This window comes from Ranitomeya imitator, chromosome 2 (assembly GCF_032444005.1).
Source record: "Ranitomeya imitator isolate aRanImi1 chromosome 2, aRanImi1.pri, whole genome shotgun sequence".
In the NCBI taxonomy this organism is placed as follows: domain Eukaryota; kingdom Metazoa; phylum Chordata; class Amphibia; order Anura; family Dendrobatidae; genus Ranitomeya; species Ranitomeya imitator.
The window spans coordinates 146,409,184-146,427,207 of NC_091283.1; the positions used below are offsets into that span (position 1 = coordinate 146,409,184).

At 46.8% G+C, this 18,024-nt stretch overlaps 1 protein-coding gene across 1 annotated transcript in view; it reads left to right on the forward strand.

Annotated features, from left to right (window-relative positions):
- The first annotated feature begins 7,040 nt into the window (after positions 1-7,040).
- Positions 7,041-18,024, forward strand: part of LOC138662153 (heat shock factor protein 3-like) — a 54,887-nt gene continuing 43,903 nt past the window's right edge. Inside the window, exons 1-2 of the mRNA XM_069747355.1 lie at positions 7,041-7,230; positions 16,736-16,844. Coding sequence (XP_069603456.1) covers positions 7,120-7,230; positions 16,736-16,844 — 220 coding nt within the window. The 5' untranslated portion in view covers positions 7,041-7,119. The remainder of the gene's footprint in view (positions 7,231-16,735; positions 16,845-18,024) is intronic.

The following is an 18,024-nucleotide window of genomic DNA, read 5'->3' on the forward strand; positions in this document are numbered from 1 at the left end:
TACCAAATGCGGAACGGTATAAACGCCTCCCCCAAAAGAAATTCATGCATAGCTGGTTTTTGGTCATTCTGCCTCACAAAAATCGGAATAAAAAGCGATCAAAAAAAGTCACGTGCCCGAAAATGTTACCAATAAAAACGTCAACTTGTCCCGCAAAAAACAAGACCTCACATGACTCTGTGGACCAAAATATGGAAAAATTAAAGGTCTCAAAATGTGGAGACGCAAAAACTTTTTTGCTATAAAAAGAGTCTTTTAGTGTGTGACAGCTGCCAATCATAAAGATTTGCTATAAAAAACGCTAGAAAAGTAAATCAAACCCCCCTTCATCTTCCCCTTAGTTAGGGAAGAATAATAAAATAAAAAAAATGTATTTATTTCCATTTTCCCGTTAGGGCTAGGGTTAGGGTTAGGGCTAGGGTTGGAGCTAAAGTCAGGGTTAGGGTTGGGGCTAAAGTTAGGGTTAGGGTTGGGGCTAAAGTTAGGGTTAGGGTTGGGGGCTAAAGTTAGGGTTTGGATTACATTTACGGTTGGGATTAGGGTTTGGATTAGAGTTAGGGGTGTGTCAGGGTTAGGGGTGTGGTTAGGGATACTGTTGGGATTAGGGTTAGGGGTGTGTTTGGATTAGGGTTTCAGTTAGAATTGGGGGGGTTTCACTGTTTAGGCACATCAGGGGCTCTCCAAATGCGACATGGCGTCCGATCTCAATTCCAGCCAATTCTGCGTTGAAAAAGTAAAACAGTGCTCCTTCCCTTCCGAGCTCTCCCGTGTGCCCAAACAGGGGTTTAGCCCAACATATGGGGTATCAGCGTACTCAGGACAAATTGGACAACAACTTTTGGGGTCCAAGTTCTCTTGTTACCCTTGGGAAAATAAAAATTTGGGGGGCTAAAAATCATTTTTGTCTGTATTCCAAATGGCGCTCCTTCCCTTCCGAGCTCTCCCGTGTGCCCAAACAGTGGTTCCCCCCACATATGAGGTATCAGCGTACTCAGGACAAATTGGACAACAACTTTTGGGGTCCAATTTATCCTGTTACCCTTGTGAAAATACAAAACTGGGGGCTAAAAAATCATTTTTGTGAAAAAAAAAATTATTTTCATGTCTTTCCAAACGCAACATGCCGTCCCATCTCAATTCCAGTCAATTTTGCATTGAAAAGTCAAATGGCGCTCCTACCCTTCCGAGCTCTGTCATGCGCCCAAACAGTGGTTTACCCCCACATATGGGGTATCAGCGTACTCAGGACAAATTGTACAACAACTTTTGGGGTCCATTTTCTCCTGTTACCCTTGGTAAAATAAAACAAATTGGAGCTGAAGTAAATTTTTTGTGAAAAAAAGTTAAATGTTCATTTTTTTTAACATTCCAAAAATTCCTATGAAACACCTGAAGGGTTAATAAACTTCTTGAATGTGGTTTTGAGCACCTTGAGGGGTGCAGTTTTTAGAATGGTGTCACACTTGGTTATTTTCTATCATATAGACCCCTCAAAATGACTTCAAATGAGATGTGGTCCTTGAAAAAAATGGTGTTGTAAAAACGAAAAATTGCTTGTCAACTTTTAACCCTTATAACTCCCTAACAAAAAAAAATTTTGGTTCCAAACTTGTGCTGATGTAAAGTAGACATGTGGGAAATGTTACTTATTAATTATTTTGTGTGACATATCTCTGTGATTTAAGAGCATAAAAATTCAAAGTTGGAAAATTGCTAAATTTTCGCCAAATTTCCGTTTTTTTACCACTATCATGAAGTACAATATGTCACGAGAAAACAATGTCAGAATCACCGGGATCCGTTGAAGCGTTCTAGAGTTATAACCTCACAAAGGGACAGTGGTCAGAATTGTAAAAATTGGCCGGGTCATTAAAGGGACACTGTCACCTGAATTTGGAGGGAACAATCTTTAGCCATGGAGGCGGGGTTTTTGTGTTTTTGATTCACCCTTTCCTTACCCGCTGGCTGCATGCTGGCTGCAATATTGGATTGAAGTTCATTCTCTGTCCTCCGCAGTACATGCCTGCACAAGGTGCAATCTTGCCTTGCGCAGGCGTGTACTATGGAGGACAGAGAATGAACTTCAATCCAATATTGCAGCCAGCGGGTAAGGAAAGGGTGAATCAAAAAACACAAAAACCCCGCCTCCGTGGCTGAAGATTGTTCCCTCCAAATTCAGGTGACAGTGTCCCTTTAAAGGGAACCTGTCACCCCGTTTTTTCAGTATGAGATAAAAATACTGTTAAATAGGGCCTGAGCTGTGCGTTACAATAGTGTATTTTGTGTACCCTGATTTCCCACCTATGCTGCGAAAATACCTTACTAAAGTTGCCGTTTTCGCCTGTCAATCAGGATGGTCAGGTCAGATGGGCGTGGTGACATCGCTGTTTCTTCCCCCAGATCTTGCATATCTTTCCGTTGGTGGCGTAGTGGTTTGCGCAAGTGCAGTGCCCCAGAGACCTGGTCGTTGCAGTATGGCCCCAAGGCGAGAAGCGGTACGTCCGATGGCACTAAAGAGTTCTCCTGACCAGGTATCACCAGAACACATTACACTTCACACTCCGGCCACTAGAGGGAGCAAAAGGCTTTATTTATTGGGCCACTCCTCACACTGGTAAAACTAGGGGCTGGGGAGGAAGTTAGTCAGAAGCTGACTGGGTTGGAACCAGGCAACATCCCGTGGCAGAGGGTGTTGCGGGGAGAAGACACAGGGGGCTCCCTGTCAGGCGTGGGAACCTGACAGGTGCCTAGCGACAGAACGAAACGGAACCGGGCCTGCACACCTTGCGGTGGTATCCTAAGGAAGAGACAAGAGGGGAAGAATATTGTGGAACAGTGTAAATGAGATCAGCACAAAGGAGAGCCAGTAAGAGTCGTGCCGAGAGAGGAAGGCAACATCTTACTGAGGCGCGTAGTCGGTGGCCGGATCACCGTAGAAGTAACTGACTTCAGGCCTTACTTCAAATTCCGCTGGACAGTTGATTATAGGTTGGCTGGCTACCTTTTACACCTACGAAGACATAGGGGGCAACATTGGGAGAGGGGCGTCTCTAGGGTCCCGGAAGACCTCCAAGCCTTCCCGTCAAACGGGTGGCGTCCTAGCCATACTTTATCTGAGGGACGTTAGAAACTAGCAACATCTGGAACCAAAGAACGAGAGAGAGAGAGAGAGAGCTGTAGAGAACGAACGAAAGAGAACAGCAGTTGTGAGGACTATTCCGAATGCTCAGCAGGGTAGGACTACAACACACAGGCGCTATTGGTAGGCAACAATTTCCATCTGCGAGGGAAACTCTGGATGTGCCCATCGGACCGGCCGGTCTCTGATAGCCCGGTTGAACGTGCTCTGGACTGAGTGTACTGAAGCCTTCAGTAAAAGGTAAAGAGACTGCAACCCTGTGTCCTCGTTATTGCCTGCACCTCACACCATCCACCTTACTGGGAAGCCCTGGGGACATACTTCACCTGTGGGAAGGTATACCATCCAGCTGCCATTCCATCACCCCAGCGGACCCCACAGCAGCGTCGGTCGCCCTGACCGAACACCACAGGTGGCGTCACGAACTACTGACAGACTGTACTACCATTTTCATTGGACGCCCCTTAGCAAGGTCACGACCGGGTCCAGCCACCGTGACAACCGCAGAACAGAAGGAGAAGGGACCGGTACCGAGTGAATTGTGGCCCTGTGTTTGGGGGCGCTCCACATGCCCAACAGGCGAATCCACTGCGCAGCTGAAGGAAAAGAGCGCGATCTGCGCTATTCAGCCGTTTATCGGTAGGCGCGGCCATCTTCCTGAGGCCGCGCGTGCGCAGATGGTACTGCTTGGCTTCCCGGGGCTTCAGGAAAATGGCCGCGGGATGCCGTGCGTGCGCAGATGGAGATCGCGGCGGCCATTTTCCTGAAGCCGAGATGCGAACTCGGCTTCAGGAAAATGGCTGCCGCGATCTCCATCTGCACACGCGCGGCATCCCGCGGCCATTTTCCTGAAGCCCCGGGCAGCAGAGCACTCCATCTGCGCACGCGCGGCCTCAGGAAGATGGCCGCCCCCACCGATAACCAGGGGAATAGCGCAGATCGCGCGCTGTTTCTTCACGTGCGCACTGGATTCAGAAGATGGGCATGCGCAAACCACTACGCCACCAATGGAAAGATGAGCAAGATCTGGGGGAAGAAACAGCGATGTCACCACGCCCATTCGACCAGACCAGCCTGATTGACAGGCGAAAACGGCGACTTTGGTAAGGTATTTCGGCAGCATAGGTGGGGAATCAGGGTACACAAAATACACTATTGTAACTTAAGCAAAAGGCTGGCTAAAAAAGAATGTCAGTGGATTTATAGATTAGGAACAGTGGTCCCATACGGCCTTAATGAAAGCTTCGGCTTTGGAGCATTTTTGTAAAGTCATTGGAATGTTGCCTTGAGGTAGTGGGGTGGCAGGGGGTTATTTATGTTCAATAAGAGACATCATAGAACTCTCTTTTAATAGTTTTTGTTTTACATGTTTGTTGTTTCATTAATTTTGTTTTTTTTATATTCTTTTAGTATTGTTGCTTACCTGTATTTGATCACTGGGCATTGACATCTTCTTGGTGGATAAAGGATGGCCACATTTGAAGAGAAATTCTGAAGGCTCGTGCACATTGGGGTTCCTGAAAAGGACTGTATTTTCAAAAAAGGAAAAAGGAAGAAAAGGGAATTAATTCTCATCAAGAACAGGCCAACCTTAGAAAGTACCATGTGGGATATTTTAGTGTACTGTGATATTTTAGTGTATACTCTTGATAAGTCTATTTATATGGATATTGTACATGTCCCCTTTTTTTTTTTTTTTTTCAATATAAATGGGGGGTTTGCATATTACTTCCCTATTTTTATTTTAGGAAAGGCCATTTATTATTTATGATTTATTTATTATTTTTTGATAATTATAGGGATATGGATTATTGTGGACACATGTATTGATACACTATAGTAAAATAACACATTATTTTTCACTTATTAAGTTTTCGAACACAAGCCTTAGTGACATTCAGGACACCTCGGTTAAATAAGGATATACACATATAGTATGTATATTTATTCCAATACACTTAGAAATTTAGTGCTAGTTTGGCTATTATATAGCATATATATAGGCACACATATTCACATATATTCATGCCCACGCTTATTGGTATCAGTTATCTTTATTTACAAAAATTAATATTTTAAAATATTCAAAAAATATACTTTTTATTTTCACATTATCAGTTCACAACATTCCTTCCATATCAGTGTTATTATTTGATAGGGTTGGCAACCAATCATAATTATTGTATTTATTTTAATATATACCCCTTTCAGAAGAAATTCTTTTCTTCTATTAATTTACATTCAAGAATAATTATCACTTTACTAATTATGTATTCCCCCCCCCCCCCCCCAATGTTCATTATTGATAGTGCGCATGTTGGGATTGCGGACCTGGGGGGACCGGCAAGTGGTCATTGGGGGTGAGACATGGCGTGTCGTACTTTAGGACGACTTGCTATTTATGGCCCCTCGACCGCGATCCGGTCTTCCTTTACAACAGGATACCGCATATTCAAACATGCGCCAATTTAACCCATGTAATGAACTAATGTTTATACATTTGAATCTTTATTGGGACAGAATGTTCATTTGCACATCAAAGATCTGGTTCCGAGATAGGTACTCCATAATTATGGGATTTCCGATGTCCGTATGCCTTTAGGTTAGGAACACCGGAGCTCCACACACTTGAGCTCACACTAGGATAGGACAGGATACCCATACACCAGAGCACTGTATTGTTTCCGATGCTCTCACATCAGCGATATGGGACTTCCGGTGTCCGTACACCATTAGGGTGAATATATTAGAGCTTGAGCCATCTTGTTTCCGGTGTCCGTACATCACTAGAGAGGATACATCGGTTCTTCGGCCATCTTATTTCCGGTGTTCGTACATTGCGGAGATAGGACTTCCGGTGTTCGTACAACATTGAGACACGGGAATTTCCTGTTTAGCGTTTCCGCCCGCCGCATAACAATACGTCGGGATTTGAATATCTGACAGCGTGAACTATCATAGTCACTTATGTCCACCTGTTATCAATGCCCGGGGTTAATTAACATCATGCCCACTATATTTAAACCGGCAAGCCCCCTGCCCTGACACGCCTCCCGAAGAAGCAGTGCGAAACGCGCGTCGGGGCAGAGGGACGCCGGGGCATACATCCACGTGGCTGACCTTAAGGTAATGCATCTATCCTAACATATGATTACTATACCGGCTTTTTGATAGTCATAGGTCATACCAGAGGATGAATATAGCTCGCCTCCGTATGGCACTGATTATATAAAGTAAATTTCCATGGATGATGTTTCACCATATATTATGATGCATATAGGGTATAGTTAGTATGGATGTATTTAATATGCATATATGTTAAGCTAGTCCACGATTTGGATGTAGCCTATGGCTTTTAGTGTCCCTCCTTTTAGGTCCAATACCTTCTTTTTTGTAACATGTTTATACTGTTTTGGATTTTCAATAAACTGTTTTATCAGTACCACAGTCTAGGTCACTTATTGTTTTTTCAATACTAGGTGATCAAGCCTTTTGTGAAATAACTATTGTAACGCACAGCTCAGGCCCTATTTAACAGTATTTTTATCTCATACTGAAAAAACGGGGTGACAGGTTCCCTTTCACGTGCAAACCACCCTTGGGGCTTAAGGGGTTAAGTAGGTGTCTGCCAGGACGGATAGTCCCATTGCCGGAAACTGTGCACTGCGGGGCTATAGTGACGCCTTCTCCTGAGGACACGCCCACACTACACTGCCGTAAGCCCCTCCCCCACTTGTAGGAGCCGCACACTCCCCACACCGTCGTACGCTGCAGCGCCCACAATCCTCGCTGCCAGCAGCGCTCATCGACGTCACTGAAAGGGGCGGGGCCTAAAGGTCTACTCTCCAGTCTGACCCAATGAGCGCCTCTGGCTCGGTATGTGGGCGGGACACATTCATACCGGAAGCGCTAGCGTCGTCCCTGCGTCGTTGCTATCCCCGTCCTGCTGGGTAGTGGTGTCCGTCCGCTCGGGTGACGGGATGAAGGAGCCCAGCGCTTCTGTCGGATCTCCGACCGTGTCTGCCTTCCTCATGAAGCTGTGGGCGCTGCTGGAAGAGCCGAGAAACAGTGATGTCATCACATGGAGCTCGGTAATCACTCCTCAGGTCACGGGCTGAAGGGTCCAGTGTGCTCTCCCGGACAGCAGTCTTATATACACCCCTATATCAGGAGGCAGATGGTAGGACCGGTAGGGTCAGGCTGTACACCCCTATATCAGGAGGCAGATGGTAGGACCGGTAGTGTCAGGCTGTACACCCCTATATCAGGAGGGAGATGGTAGGACCGGTAGTGTCAGGCTGTACACCCCTATATCAGGGGACCGAAGGTAGGACCGATAGTGTCAGGCTTTACACCCCTATATCAGGAGACAGATGGTAGTGTCAGGCTGACACCCCTATATCAGGAGACAGATGGTAGTGTCAGGCTGACACCCCTATATCAGGAGACAGATGGTAGGACCGGTAATGTCAGGCTGTACACCCCTATATTAGGAGGCAGATGGTAGGACTGGTAGTGTCAGGCTGTACACCCCTATATCAGGAGGCAGATGTAGGACCGGTAGTGTCAGGCTGTACACCCCTATATCAGGAGGCAGATGTAGGACTGGTAGTGTCAGGCTGTACACCCCTATATCAGGAGGCAGATGTAGGACCGGTAGTGTCAGGCTGTACACCCCTATATCAGGAGGCAGATGGTAGGACCGGTAGTGTCAGGCTGTACACCCCTATATCAGGAGGCAGATGGTAGGACCGGTAGTGTCAGGCTGTACACCCCTATATCAGGAGGCAGATGGTAGGACCGGTAGTGTCAGGCTGTACACCCCTATATCAGGAGGAAGATGTTAGGACCGGTAGTGTCAGGCTGTACACCCCTATATCAGGAGGCAGATGGTAGGACCGGTAGTGTCAGGCTGTACACCCCTAGTACTGCTCCCATCAGCCTACGCCTGCTGCCGCTAATAACAGTGAGAGCAGGTGGTGTCTGATAGGAGTACTCATCTGCCAGTACCTGGTCTCTAAATAATGAAAACATTGAAGAAAAAAACGATGTGCGTTCCCTTTTATTTTTTGATAACAGCCAAGCAAAACTGACAGCTTGGGGCTGCAACCCTCAGCTATCCGCATTAGCAAGGTTGGTTGTGGGGTCCCACTCATTTTTGACAACCAGCCTTGCTAAAGCAGACAGCTGGGGGCTGGTAATCTCAGGCTGGTAAGCGGCCATGGATATTGGATCCCCCCAGCCTAAACCTAGCAGCCACCCAGAAAAGGTGCATCTATTAGATGTGCCAATTCTGGCGCTTTGTCCGGTTCTTCCCATTTGCCCTGTAGTGGTGTCAAGTGTGGTTCATATTTCTGGGGTTGATGTCACCTTTGTATTGTCTGGTGACATCAAGCCCATGGCATAGTAATGGAGAGGTGTCTATAAGACACTTATCCATTACTAATCCTGTAGTTATATGGTAAATAAAGACACAACCAGAATAAAGTATGACACAGACTCCTTTAACCCCTTCCCGACCTGTGACACAGCGTATGCGTCATGAAAGTCGGTGCCAATCCGACCTGTGACGCATATGCTGTGTCACAGAAAGATCGCGTCCCTGCAGATCGGGTGAAAGGGTTAACTCCCATTTCACCCGATCTGCAGGGACAGGGGGAGTGGTAGTTTAGCCCAGGGGGGGTGGCTTCACCCCCTCGTGGCTACGATCGCTCTGATTGGCAGTTTCACTTTCAACAGCCAATCAGAGCGATTTGTAATATTTCACCCATTATAACGGGTGAAATATTACAATCCAGCCATGGCCGATGCTGCAATATCATCGGCCATGGCTGGAAATACTAGTGTGCCCCCACCCCAGCCCACCGATCGCCCCCCCCAGCCCCCCCGATCTGGCCGGTACACTGCTCCGGCTCCCCTCCATCCAGTGCTCCGCTCCCCCCCGTGCTCTTGTCCGCTCCCCCCGTGCTCCAATCACCCCCCCGTGCTCCAATCACCCCCCCTGCATTCAGATCCACCCCCCCGTGCTCCGTTCCAGCCCCCCCCATGCTCCGTTCCAGCCCCCCGTGCTCCGTTCCACGCCCCCCGTGCTCCGTTCCACGCCTGCCGCGCTCCGATTCCCCCCGTGCTCCGATCCCCCCCCCCCCCCGTGCTCCGATCCCCCCCCCCGTGGTCCCCCCCCACCCCATCATACTTACCGATCCAGCCGGGGTCCCGTCCGTCTTCTCCCTGGGCGCCGCCATCTTCCAAAATGGCGGGCGCATGCGCAGTGCGCCCGCCGAATCTGCCAGCCGGCAGATTCGTTCCAAAGTGCATTTCGATCACTGAGATAGATTATATCTCAGTGATCAAAATAAAAAAAATAATACATGACCCCCCCCCCCTTTGTCACCCCCATAGGTATGGACAATAAAAAAATAAAGAAAACTTTTTTTTTCCACTAATGTTAGGGTAGGGTTAGGGGTAGGGTTAGGGCTAGGGTTAGGGTTTCGGTATGTGCACACGTATTCTGGTCCTCTGCGGATTTTTCCGCTGCGGATTTGATAAATCCGCAGTGCTAAACCGCTGCGGATTTATGGCGGATTTACCGCGTTTTTTTCTGCGCATTTCACTGCGGTTTTACAATTGCGATTTTCTATTTGAGCAGTTGTAAAACCGCTGCGGAATCCGCACAAAGAAGTGACATGCTGCGGAATGTAAACCGCTGCGTTTCCGTGCAGTTTTTCCGCAGCATGTGTACAGCGATTTTTGTTTCCCGTAGGTTTACATTGAACTGTAAACTCATGGGAAACTGCTGCGGATCTGCAGCGTTTTCCGCAGCGTGTGCACATACCTTTAGAATTAGGCTATGTTCACACGGTGCGGATTTGGCTGCGGATTGGCCGCTGCGGATTCGCAGCAGTGTTCCATCAGGTGTACAGTACCATGTAAACATATGAAAAACCAAATCCGCTGTGCCCATGGTGCAGAAAATACCGCGCGGAAACGCTGCGTTGTATTTTCTGCAGCATGTCAATTCTTTGTGCGGATTCCGCAGCGTTTTACACCTGTTCCTCAATAGGAATCCGCAGGTGAAATCCGCACAAAAAACACTGGAAATCCGCGGAAAATCCGCAGGTAAAACGCAGTGCCTTTTACCCGCGGATTTTTCAAAAATGGTGCGGAAATATCTCACACGAATCCGCAACGTGGGCACATAGCCTTAGGGTTAGGGTTGGAATTAGGGTTGTGGTTAGGGTTGTGATTAGGGTTATGGCTACAGTTGGGATTAGGGTTAGGGTTGTGATTAGGGTTATGGCTACAGTTGGGATTAGGGTTAGGGGTGTGTTGGGGTTAGTGTTGGAGGTAGAATTGAGGGGTTACCACTGTTTAGGCACATCAGGGGTCTCCAAACGCAACATGGCGCCACCATTGATTCCAGCCAATCTCGTATTCAAAAAGTCAAATGGTGCTCCCTCACTTCTGAGCCCCGACGTGTGCCCAAACAGTGGTTTACCCCCACATATGGGGTACCAGCATACTCAGGACAAACTGCGCAACAATTACTGGGGTACAATTTCTCCTGTTACCCATGTGAATCTAAAAAAATGCTTGCTAAAACATCATTTTTGAGGAAAGAAAAATGATTTTTTATTTTCACGGCTCTGCGTTGTAAACGTCTGTGAAGCACTTGGGGGTTCAAAGTGCTCACCACATATCTAGATAAGTTCCTTGGGGGGTCTAGTTTCTAAAATGGGGTCACTTGTGGGGGGTTTCTACTGTTTAGGCACACCAGGGGCTCTGCAAACGCAATGTGACGCCCGCAGACCATTCCATCAAAGTCTGCATTTCAAAAGTCACTACTTCCCTTCTGAGCCCCGACGTGTGCCCAAACAGTGGTTTACCCCCACACATGGGGTATCAGCGTACTCAGGAGAAACTGGACAACAAATATTGGGGTCAAATTTCTCCTGTTACCCTTGGGAAAATTAAAAAATTCTGGGCTAAATAATTATTTTTGAGGAAAGAAAACGTATTTATTATTTTCACGGCTCTGCATTATAAACTTCTATGAAGCACTTGGGGGTTCAAAGTGCTCACCACACATCTAGATAAGTTCCTTTCGGGGTCTAGTTTCCAAAATGGGGTCACTTGTGGGGGGTTTCTACTGTTAAGCCACATCAGGGGCTCTGCAAACGCAACGTGACGCCCACAGAGCATTCCATCAAAGTCTGCATTTCAAAACGTCACTACTTCACTTCCGAGCCCCGGCATGTGCCCAAACAGTGGTTTAACCCCACATATGGGGTATCAGCGTACTCAGGAGAAACTGGACAACAACTTTTGGGGTCAAATTTCTCCTGTTACCCTTTGTAAAATAAAAAATTGCAGGCTAAAAGATCATTTTTGAGAAAATAATTTTTTTTTTTTATTTTCATGGCTCTGCGTTATAAACTTCTGTGAAGCACTTGGGGGTTCAAAGTCCTCACCACACATCTAGATTAGTTCCTTTGGGGGTCTAGTTTCCAAAATGGGGTCATTTCTGGGGTATCTCCAATGTTTAGGCACACAGGGGCTCTCCAAACGTGACATGGTGTCCGCTAATGATTGGAGCTAATTTTCCATTTAAAAAGCCAAATGGCGTGCCATCCCTTCCGAGCCCTGCCGTGCGCCCAAACAGTGGTTTACCCCCACATATGGGGTATCAGCGTACTCAGGACAAACTGGACAACAATATTTGGGGTCCAATTTCTCCTATTATCCTTGGCAAAATAGGAAATTCCAGGCTAAAAAATCATTTTTGAGGAAAGAAAAATTATTTTTTATTTTCATGGCTCTGCGTTATAAACTTCTGTGAAGCACCTGGGGGTTTAAAGTGCTCAATATGCATCTAGATAAGTTCCTTGGGGGGTCTAGTTTCCAAAATGGGGTCACTTGTGGGGGAGCTCCAATGCATAGGCACACAGGGGCTCTCCAAACGCGACATGGTGTCCGCTAACAATTGGAGCTAATTTTCCATTCAAAAAGTCAAATGGCGCGCCTTCCCTTCCGAGCCCTGCCGTGTGCCCAAACAGTGGTTTACCCCCACATATGAGGTATCGGCGTACTCGGGAGAAATTGCCCAACAAATTTTATGATCCATTTTATCCTACTGCCCATGTGAAAATGAAAAAATTGAGGCGAAAAATTTTTTTTTGTGAAAAAAAGTACTTTTTCATTTTTACAGATCAATTTGTGAAGCACCTGAGAGTTTAAAGTGCTCACTAGGCATCTAAATAAGTTCCTTGGGGGGTCTAGTTCCCAAAATGGGGTCACTTGTGGGGGAGCGCCAATGTTTAGGCACACAGGAGCTCTCCAAACGCGACATGGTGTCCGCTAACGATGGAAATAATTTTTCATTCAAAAAGTCAAATGGCGCTCCTTCCCTTCCGAGCCTTACCATGTGCCCAAACAGTGGTTTACCCCCACATATGAGGTATCGGCGTACTCAGGAGAAATTGCCCAACACATTTTAGGATCCATTTTATCCTGTTGCCCATGTGAAAATGAAAAAATTGAGGCTAAAAGAATTTTTTTGTGAAAAAAAAGTACTTTTTCATTTTTACGGATCAATTTGTGAAGCACCTGGGGGTTCAAAGTGCTCACTATGCATCTAGATAAGTTCCTTGGGGCGTCTAGTTTCCAAAATGGGGTCACTTGTGGGGGAGCTCCAATTTTTAGGCACACGGGGGCTCTCCAAACGTGACATGGTGTCCGCTAAAGAGTGGAGCCAATTTTTGATTCAAAAAGTCAAATGGCGCTCCTTCCCTTCCAAGCCCTGCCGTGCGCCCAAACAGTGGTTTACCCCCACATATGAGGTATCAGCGTACTCAGGACAAATTGCACAACAACTTTCGTGGTTCAGTTTCTCCTTTTACCATTGGGAAAATAAAAAAATTGTTGCTAAAAGATAATTTTTGTGACTAAAAAGTTAAATGTTCATTTTTTCCTTCCATGTTGCTTCTGCTGCTGTGAAGCACCTGAAGGGTTAATAAACTTCTTGAATGTGGTTTTGAGTACCTTGAGGGGTGCAGTTTTTATAATGGTGTCACTTTTGGGTATTTTCAGCCATATAGACCCCTTAAACTGACTTCAAATGTGAGGTGGTCCCTAAAAAAAATGGTTTTGTAAATTTCGTTGTAAAAATGACAAATCGCTAGTCAAATTTTAACCCTTATAACTTCCTAACAAAAAAAAATTTTGTTTCCAAAATTGTGCTGATGTAAAGTAAACATGTGGGAAATGTTATTTATTAACTATTTAGTGTCACATATCTCTCTGGTTTAAGAGAATAAAAATTCAAAATGTGAAAATTGCAAAATTTTCAAAATTTTCGCCAAATTTCCGTTTTTATCACAAATAAACGCAGAATTTATTGACCTAAATTTACCACTAACATGAAGCCCAATATGTCACGAAAAAACAATCTCAGAACCGCTAGGATCCGTTGAAGCGTTCCTGAGTTATTACCTCATAAAGGGACACTGGTCAGAATTGCAAAAAACGGCAAGGTCTTTAAGGTCAAAATAGGCTGGGTCATGAAGGGGTTAATGATTCTAAATTAAACCATACTCGCCTCACGCCCATTCCATTGAATCCATTGTCTCCTGTAATAAAATAATATTGCTCACCTGTCCGTCTTACCTGTCCCACACCGTAATCCATGCATGGGAATCAACCTGGACGGTGCCAAGATGTCACCATCCAGGCTGAGAACCACTGTTCATCTGGAGAAATTTCTCACAGTGAACTCTGAGCTCAGCACTGCACCTTGAAACTTTCTCACTGTGCTAGCGGGGATCTCACTGAGGTCCCCACAGTTCAGGAGTCCGGCCGGGAACTCCGCCTCAGTGACCTGTGGTAACCTCGATGACGTCACCGCTGTCCACTGATGCTGCGCTCGCAGCAGCTCATTCACCAGTGGTTCTCAGCTGACGCCAGTGACCTGAGGTAAACGTTTCACCTCCGATCACAGGTGCGGGCTCATTGCAGCTGTCTGGCTGGTGTTAATGATTTAGTGTTTGCTGCGCTATCATGCACATAACACCATGGCAAACGCAGGATGTTCGGGCCCCCCATTCAAGTGAATGGCGTCCAGGTACTGTTCCGGTACCCGAACCCGACCTTTTTTTTTTTTTTTTTAACTGTTCGGCTGAATCAGTCGGACCCGAACAACCAGGGATCCACCCATCTCTTCTTGTAGTCACTCTACCTACAGAATGTATGAACGCTTATAATTGTACTAGTTGGTAGCCCGGGTAACACATCGGGTATTCTAGAATATGTATGTAGTTTATTTATGAAGATTTTAGAATAATACATTGAATACACAGGATTCGGCCGGCCACGACCAATTAGCGAAGCCTGGTTCAAATCCCGGACCAATTCGCGGCCAGCCACGCCGTATATAGCACAGCCCATGCCGTATATAGCACAGCCCATGCCGTATATAGCACAGCCCATGCCGTATATAGCACAGCCCACGCCGTATATAGCACAGCCCACGCCGTATATAGCACAGCCCACGCCGTATATAGCACAGCCCACGCAGTATATAGCACAGCCGGCATCATATCCCTGTAAAAAAAAAAAAAAGAATTAAAATAAAAAATAGTTATATACTTACCTTCCGTTGGCCCTCGGATCATGGCGAAGCGGTTACCGACGCTCCTCGCGCGCTCCGGTCTCAAGAGTGCATTGCGGTCTCGCGAGATGATGATGTAGTGGTCTTGCGAGACTGCTACGTCATCATCTCGCGAGATCGCAATGCATGGAGCGGTCACCGGAGCGTCGCGAGGAGCGGGAAAGGCCTGTTCTGGATCCAAGGGGCCGACGGACGGTGAGTATATAACGATTTTTTATTTTTAACATTAGATCTTTTTACTATTGATGCTGCATAGGCCAGCGATGTGCCAAAACCAGTCACCAGGAAGACAACACTCCGTTTATCTGTTCCCCTAATAAGAGTCTCCCACTACCAGCACCAGTCTGGGCTGCCCTGCTCTCTTATTTCTCCCCTTACTTGAGCGGACGCTCTTCTGGCTGTCAGACGACATGTCTTGCTGCAACAGTTCTTCCCATTAGGCTAGAAAGATATTCTTATAGCACAGATTTCATAGCAGGGCTGAGAACAAATCCTACAGCGCTGTTCTCTCCATGTTTAAAGAGGCTAAGTTAGAGTAGTGGAGTACTCCCATAAACTTTACATCACCAGAAGAAGAATGGAGTAAGCCATAAACCACGAGGCACGAGTATAAAAGACCACATTTTATTAAAGAATTGCAACAAATTAAAAAATGTTCTAAATACAAAATAAAAATGTCAAAATCTACGGAGGAGACATGGGGGTAGGCAAGGAGAAGAGGGAGATCAATAAAATTTGGTGTTTTATGGCTTATTCCATTCTTCTGGTGAAACAGTGCCACCCCCATCATCTGCCAAGTTGGCAAACTTGTTGGGGTGTGTCCGATCAGGAGCCCCCCGGACATTCTTCCTTCTACCCCGCCTATAGCCTAGCTGTTCTCACTCTACCCCTTTATTTTCACACTCGTTGATACCTTTTATTTCTATCTGTATAGTTATTGACTGGGAACCGATTGGGCCAGCTCCAATGACTCCACCTATGGCTGGGCCATACACTATAAGCACTTCTTAACTTTTGTCTATTCCCTCCTTTTCTATAGATTGTAAGCTCTTGTGAGCAGGGTCCTCCCTTCTCTTGTCTGAATTGGTCAGTTAAGTGTCACTCTGTAGACGTAACCTCTGAATTGTAAACCACTGTGGAATAAGTTAGTGCTGTATACGTTCACTATGTCGATGGGAAATATGCCTCCTGCAGTTAAGTGAATAATATCAGTCCAAATTAGAAAGTTTATACTTCATATACTTTCCCGTTCTGTTCTGTTCCAGATCTAAGGATCTCGGCTTTTAGCTGAGATGAATCTGTGCTGCACTTTATGCACATGCTCAGTAGTGACCAGCGCGGTGGAGTCATAGATGAGATGAATCTGTGCTGCACTTTATGCACATGCTCAGTAGTGACCAGCGCGGTGGAGTCATAGATGAGATGAATCTGTGCTGCACTTTATGCACATGCTCAGTAGTGACCAGCGCGGTGGAGTCATAGATGAGATGAATCTGTGCTGCACTTTATGCACATGCTCAGTAGTGACCAGTGCTGTGGGGTCATAGATGAGATGAATCTGTGCTGCACTTCATACACATGCTCAGTAGTGACCAGTGCTGTGGGGTCATAGATGAGATGAATCTGTGCTGCACTTCATACACATGCTCAGTAGTGACCAGTGCTGGGGAGTCAGGGAAATTGAGTGGGAGGTTTGTCTTAACGACCCCACAACCCTAATTGCACGTACACAACAGTGACTTACATATTGCTTGAAAGACTGAGGGGAATCGTCACAACCCTGGCTGAATAAATAAGACACTTCTGTTTTGGAGCGCTACCATTCCTCAGTGTTTTTTGCTGGGTCTGGCTGTGTGATCCTGCTAATGAGAATCCATTTCTCTCACTTTTCTTTGGTGTTTACTTATAAAATGTCTGAATTCTGTCTTTTGCAGAACGGTCAGAACTTTTGTATCCTGGATGAGCAAAGGTTCTCCAAAGAGATCCTGCCGAAGTACTTCAAGCACAACAACCTGTCCAGCTTCATCCGCCAGCTTAATATGTGTATGTATAAGGTCTCCACCAGAGTCTAAGGCGGAAAATGGAGTACAATATCTAATATGCATTCACAATGTTTTTGATCAAGGTTCATATAATCTTGCCATCCACTATGTGTTTTTATAAGGGTCGTCCTGGTTCTAATAAGTTATAGGCTAGTTATGACTTTTGTCAATTGTTAAGTAAATGTATTTCTTTATCGCCTCTCATTGGGGGACACAGGAACCATGGGGTGTATGCTGCTGCCACTAGGAGGCTGACACTATGCAAATAAAAAAGTTAGCTCCTCCTCTGCAGTGTACACCCCACCGACTGGCATTATACTCTTCAGTTTAGCTTAGTGTCAGTAGGAGGTGGACACGGGTCTTTCATTAGACCCTTATCTACCTCAATGTGCGTCGTTTCTTTTCAGGTTTTTTCCGGAGGGATACAGGGTGAGCAGTCACACCTGTATTCCCACAATGCGGACTATGAGTACGGCGTGTACTGCCACCCCGTATCCTCATAGATCCCTCTCCAGGACCAAGATCCTAGCACAGAAGCGTGCTCAGAAGTCCGGTCCTGGCTCCGTCCCCCACCCACTCGCCTACCAGAGCCTGTCGGTTGGAGGAGACGAGGACGTCCATCACAGCTCCGTGGACGTCTCATTCCCCTCAGGTTAGTAACGGCGTGGGATGTTTAGGTGAGTATTTCCCCTCCATTCCCCCGGGATCTTTTCTCCAGATGTCCCCCTGTCCTCCCTCATGGCGTTTATTTTAGAGGGATCCCAGGGACAGCCATAAGCTCTTCTTCCTTAGCGGCCGCAGTTCTCTCCCTGCAGCCGCACAGCCCCTTACAGAGTCACAGCCTAGCAGGCTGCCGCGCCGCTTCCCCCTGCGGTCTCTCTGCTCGGGGGCCACAATGCGTCCTGTGTCTGCACGGCGTCCTTGGCAGGATGCTGTGCCACTTACTTTCTGCGGCGCTCCGACGCCGCGATTCTCCGGTGGCGCTCCGGTGCCGCGATTTTCCGGCGGTGCCGGCCTCTAATTTAGGTCCCGGCTTCTGCCGGGGCCTACTTCTGGCGCCGCGACCCCGCCACTTCCGCTTTCCCGGACAGCCTTGGCAGGCTGCCGCTCTTCTCAGTCCCTGTGGCGCACTGCTCCGGCGCCGCGGTTCCCTTCTCCGGCGGCGCCGGCCTCTAATTTAG